Below are 6,192 nucleotides of genomic sequence, written 5' to 3'. Positions count from 1 at the left end.
CTGGGCTTAAGGAACTCATAGCAAGCAGATGTGGCCTGAGGTTTAAAATCATTGTCTCCTCATTAGAAAATTTAGAAATGTTCACTGTGGAAAAATGGAAGATTGTTAAAAAAGTGCTTTTGAACTGTGGTTCAAAAGACTCTTGAGAAGACTCTTGAGAGTCCCTTGGACAGCAAGGAGCTCAAACCAGTCAATCCTAAGGAAATCAACCCTGAATATTCATTGGAAGGACTGATGCTGAAGCTCCAAAGCTTTGGCAACCTGGTGGGAAGAGCTGACTCATTGGAAAAGACCCTGATGCTGGGAAAGGAGGAGAAGGGGGTGACAGAGAATGAGATGGTTGGATGGCATCACTGACTCAAAGGACATGAGTCTGAGCAAACTCTGGGAGATAGTGAACGACAGGGAAGCTTGGCATTCTGCAGTCTATGGGGTCTCAAAGAGTTGGACATGACTTATCGACTGAACAACAACAAATAAAATAATTGTCAGTAAACAAAGAAAAATTACCCATAATCTACCACACAGAGAAAAATCTATTAAAGCCAATTAAACCTATTACATATTTATTTTATTTCATGACTGCTCCATGTGGCTTGCAGGATCTTAGTTTCCTAATCAGGAATTGAACCTGGACCCTCAGCAGTGAAAGCATAGAATCTTAACCACTGGACTGCCAGGGAATTCACTAAACCTATTAAATCGTTGAACATGTTTAATATATCTGTCCGATAGCTCAGTTGGTAAAGAATCCGCCTGCAAGGTGGGAGACCCCAGTTCTTTTCCTGGGTCGGGAAGATCTGCTGGAGAAGGGATAGGCTACCCACTCCAATATTCTTGGGCTTCTCTTGTGGTCAGCTGGTAAAGAATCCACCTGCAATGCAGGAGACCTGGGTTTGATCCCTGGGTTGGGAAGATCCCCTGGAGAAGGGAAGTTACCCACGCCAGTGTTCTGGCCTGGAGAATGCCATGGACTATATAGTCCTTGGGATAGCAAAGAGCTGGACATGACCGAGTGAGTTTCACTTTCACTTTCATACATTTTTCACAGGACTGTTTTGTGTATAAACAAGGAACGTTTACCTTTTCAGGAAAAGGAAAAATTAAGGGTCATGGTTAACTCCTCCCTACACAGGGTGGGAATTTGGAAAGAGTTATTGTTCTCCATCTCTGACCACTCTTATGGGCCGTCTCTCCCTCTTATAACCCCTTGAATTGAGTTCCTGTTCAAAGAGGGTTCTACCTGGGCACTGGCTGATAGGGGCGGAGTTGAGGCAGTAAACTACTTGAAGGCAGTGCGGGCCCAGGACAACGTTGGTTCCTTCTGCCCAGCTGCAGTGTCTACACTGCAAATTAGAAAATGGCACCTCTGGGTGGAACTGGGCTGAAAGATGGGCAACTCTTGCAGGCAGAGCTCCAGGTGGGCACAGTGTGTGCCAGGGTCAGTGGCTTGTTGCATGCATGGTGGGCTACATCTCAGCCCACTGGCTCCCTCCCAGCTCTGGCTGTTGCTGGAAGGGGGCGAGGCAAGGACAGAGTGGGGTGGGGAGTGGTCACAAGCTGGAGTCATCCTGTCATGAAAAGAAAGTGACCCCACCTTTGTGTTTTGTTTTGGAATGAGAACTCATGCCTATATTTGAAATTTATTTGTTTTCCTAGATATCAGTGAATGCTCCAGTCAGCCTTGTCAGAATGGTGGCACATGTGTGGAAGGTGTCAACCAGTACAAATGCATTTGTCCTCCTGGAAGGACTGGGAGCCGCTGTCAGCATCAGGCCCAGACTGGTATGTAGCAGCTATGGGGCTGGGGAGGACAGCCTGTTATCGAGAAGGGAGGACCCTAGCCACGGGTCACCAAAGGCAGACCAGTGGGATGTTCTCTCTGGTTTACATCATAGATCCCTCTGGTTCCCTGAGATGGGTATTTGGGATGGCACTTAGTGCTCTTGTGGAACCAGAGTTTTGGTCCTTCCCAGGTGGCTCAGTGGTAAAGAATCTACCCGCCAATGCAGGAGAAGTGGGTTCAATCCCTGCGTTGGGAAGAGCCCCTGGAGTAGGAAATGGCAACCCACTCCAGTGTTCTCGCCTGGAGAATTCCATGGACAGAAGAGCCTGGTGGGCCACAGTCCATGGTGTTGCAAAGAGTCAGACATGACTAAGCACACACACACACACACACACACACGGAAAGATGCAAGTGGAAGGACTGAGTCCCACCCTAAAACCCTGCAGATTTGGAACTTGGCCTGAGAAGCTTCCTTGCTGCCACCTTCATGTGGCTGACTTTCCTCTGCACATGAGTAGAACAGCTTCTTCTGCAAATGTGCCATGCAAAATTCATAGTTACTGATATAGTATATTCAGAGCTGGGTAAGCTAGATGTTCAACTGGTGATGAGGTTATGATCCACATTTGAGCCCCAGCATTTCTTCAGCCAGAGGTCTAGGTGCCACATGGTGGCTGGTTTTGCAGGTGCCAAGAAAATCCGATGACAAGGAGTCTATGGGAGATGGGGGCTGGGGGTGCCATGCTATGCTGCAACCATCTTTTTGTTTTTGGGTTCCCCCATGTGTAGCTTGTAGGATCTTACTTCCCCGACCAAAGATTGAATTGAACCCATGCCCTCGGCAGTGAAAGCTGAGTCCTAACCACTGGACCACCAGGGGATTCCCTGAGCCAACATTTCTCATATAAGAAAGTCAAACCCTAAAGATGTCCTGTTCCTTTGCCAGAAAAGCCTGGGGTGTCTGTGTGGTTGTCTTCTGAGTGGAATCTCAGTATAGGGGAAGGAATTGGTGGTTAGCAGAGAACAAGCTTTGTCAGTACTTGATATCTATCCATTGGAGCCAGCTCAAGGTCCAGTTTAAGTTTTGTCCCCAGAGATTTGCTGTTTAATGTGTCTTGATTCCGTTCAGCTGAGTCACCCTTCTGGGTACTTTCTCAGGGAGAGCCTGAGGTCCCCTGACAGTGCCTGTCCCCTGGAGTTGCCCTGTGTGGAAACAGCCCCACTCCTCCTCCTACTTAGTACTAGGAAAGAAAAAGAAATAGCTACCCAACTGTGTTGATCCTGGACACTGGATCTAAGCCCCACCTGTCTAGGCGTCCACTATTGGAAACTTCAGGCTCCAGGGCACAGATCCTCAGGCTCCTGGATCCTCAGGTCCGGGGCACAGTTAATGTAGAAATTATCCCCATGACAGGAATCTCTGCAAGGAAGTGGAAGGAGGGAATGAGCAGGCGCATCTGAAGCTAGTTTATGGCCTTACAGGATCCCCATGAACAATGTGAACAACAGCCCGGCACACCCCTGGCTTTTTGGTCACCTGGTCCCCCAGCCTACAGCTTTCCTTCTCATCAGCTCTGCCCCTGTCTTTCTGGCTCCCAAGGGGAGCCTCTCTTTGATTACTTAAAAAAAACAAAACAAAACACATTCACCATTTTTGTTCACATTGTAAAATATACATAACAAGATTTACCGTTTTAAGTGTGTGGTTCAGAGGCATTAACTACCAATCACCAACACCCACCTCTAGAACTTTTTTCACCTTGCAAAATTGAAACTCTGTGCCCATGAAACAACTTCTTCCCATCTCCCCAGCAATCATTCTGTTCTCTGTCTGGATGAATTTGATGACTCCAGTGGGATGACTAAGTGTCCTCTTGTGCATCAGATAACATTTACCACCAATCCCTCTAACCATGGAGAGTCCGAAATCCTTTGAAAGCTTTCAAAAATTAACACTTTTTAAAAAATTTACTGATTAGAACATTGATTTATATTCTTGGTTGAAACAAACAAAAACCTTCGATACTTTAGGAAAATATTTTAAAAATACAAAAAAAGAACCCAGAAAAAAATGTAGTGTTTTAAGCTATGTAGATTTTTTTTTTTTAATTTTTACTTTTTAGCCATGCCATGCAGTGTGGTTTCGAACCTGCACCCTCTGCATGGGAAGTACATACAGAGTCTTAACCACTGGACTGCCAGGGAAGTCTCTCCATAGATTTTTTTTTAAGTATTTTAAAATTAATTTTCATTGGGGGTATAGTTGATTTAGTTTCTGCTATACAGCAAAGTGAATCGGTTATACCTATACATGTATCCACTCTTTTTTAGATTCTTTTCTAAAATATATATATTATATGGATTGACATGTTTGCTCAGTGGTGTCTGACTCTGTGACCCCATGGACTGTAGCCCGCCAGGCTCCTCTGTCTATGGAATTCTCCAGGTGAGAATACTGGAGTGGGTTACCATTTCCTTCTCCAGGGGATTTTCCTGACCCTGGGATTGAACCCACATCTCTTGCATTGGCAGGTGGATTCTTTACCACTGAGCCACCAGGGAAACATATATATGTATATATACACACATATACACTACTATATATAGTAGTGTGGGGTGTATAGTCAATCCCAGTCTCCCAACTTATCGCTCCCGTCCTTACCCCTTGGTAAGCATAAGTTTGTTTTCTACAGCTGTGACTCTATTTCTGTTTTGTAAATAGGTTCATTTGTACCATTGGTTTTAGATACCACAAATAAGTGATATCATATGATATCTGTCTTTGATTTCACTCAGAAAGACAATCTCTAGGTCCATCCATGTGGCTGCCTTATTTCGATAAACTCCATAGTTTTAAACTCCAGTGATCACTGCTAGGGTCCTGGTGCTTTGAGCCTTTGAAAGTGAAACGCGGATCTCACCTCACTGTGGTCCTCTGGGTGCAGTTGTGTCGCCTGCTTTTCGCGCATCGTTCTTTTCGGGCGCGTCCCCTTGTCTTCCGCCCGTTTGGGGTGGGCGCTGGATCACCGGCTGAGTTTCGGTTAATTCCGTGTCTTTCCTCTCCCTACTCCAGAGTAAGCTCTGAGAAGGGGCCGCGCCCCGATCTCGGGACTCCCCCAAGGTCAGGCCCAGGTGCGCCAGGCCCGGCCCTGAGGATGTCTTCTCCCCGCAGCCGCCCCCGAGGGCAGCGAGGCAGGGGACGCCGCCTTCAGCCGGGCGCCGCGATGCGCGCAGGTGGAGCGGACGCAGCACTGCAGCTGCGAAGCCGGATTCCACCTGAGCGGCGCCGCCGCCGATAGCGTCTGCCAGGGTAGGCGCGGGCTCCATCGGGGGGAGGGGACGCGGAGGTCCTGGGGAGAGGGGCTCCTACCTGCAGCCCTCCCGGGGGGTGCGCCCGCGCCCAGGTGTAGGTGCCAGTGGGCGGGTGGCTTCCTGGGCGTGGTCTCAGAAAGCCCCGCACCTTGCTGCTTAGGTAAGTAGGTGTGGATCTGATGGTTGCTAGGACACAGCTAGCGTGGAGACGTCGGGAGCGGTTCTAAGAAAACATCCAGGGGTCCCGGGTCTACCCTTAGTCATGCGCACTTGTGTAGAAGTGCCCCTCCCTCCCGGCTAGGATTGCAGGGCAGGTGGCAGGGCGGAGCTAGAATGACAGCCCCTCACCATACCCCATCCCTGTCCGCAGAGCTGTGCAGGGGCTTGGGCTTATTCTCTGGGCCCCTCTCTGCTTAGTCTTACTGACTGGCCCACTTTTGCAAACCTCTTCCTGGATTATCAGACTTCCATCTGAAAACGACTCAAACCAGCTGTTCCAACCTAAGAATTGCATAGTTGTTGCTAACGGCCTCATTTTACAGCCACAGAAACCATCTTACACCCGTTCCCAAAGATGAGAAGGATTAAGGCGGGGCGGGGAACCAAGGCGGAAGTCTGGGTCCGCCGCCCCACGCTTTGCTCCCTAGGGAGCAAGGTACTTGCCAGGTTGGACTTGGCAGCCTCGCAAGGTCTGCCCAGGTAGTCATCAGCCTTAGAGGAGAGGCCCAGGGTCCCCGCCCGTATCAGCTCCCTCACCTCCTCCCTTCGGGCCTCCAGGTCCTTGGCTTGGGAGTACTCCTGCTTCTCTTCTGAGTCCTCTGCAGGGGATCGGCCTTGGCAGCCACTGCGACCCGGCCCGTTAGCCACAGCTGCCACCGATGGTGACGCAGCAGCCATCCTGGGTCACGGCTGGTGGCCGCCCACTGGTGGCTCCTGGAGTCATACTGGGCACTTCTGTCCCCAGATGTGAACGAATGCGAGCTCTATGGACAGGAGGGGCGCCCCCAGCTCTGCATGCACGCCTGCGTAAACACCCCCGGCTCCTACCGCTGTGTCTGCCCCAGTGGATAACCGACCCCGGCCGGCCGGGAGGG

General features: G+C 49.7%; 1 protein-coding gene across 1 annotated transcript in view; it reads left to right on the top strand.

Annotated features, from left to right (window-relative positions):
* FBLN7 (fibulin 7) overlaps nt 1–6,192 on the top strand; it is a 57,728-nt gene that overhangs the window by 46,336 nt on the left and 5,200 nt on the right. The window contains exons 4-6 of the mRNA XM_010829544.1: nt 1,660–1,785; nt 4,959–5,096; nt 6,063–6,144. Of these exons, the coding sequence (XP_010827846.1) occupies nt 1,660–1,785; nt 4,959–5,096; nt 6,063–6,144 (346 nt within the window). The remainder of the gene's footprint in view (nt 1–1,659; nt 1,786–4,958; nt 5,097–6,062; nt 6,145–6,192) is intronic.

This window comes from Bison bison, unplaced genomic scaffold (assembly GCF_000754665.1).
Source record: "Bison bison bison isolate TAMUID 2011002044 unplaced genomic scaffold, Bison_UMD1.0 scf7180017864508, whole genome shotgun sequence".
NCBI lineage: Eukaryota > Metazoa > Chordata > Mammalia > Artiodactyla > Bovidae > Bison > Bison bison.
Note: the sequence above shows the minus strand (reverse complement) of the source record. Positions and strands in the feature narration are given on the sequence as shown.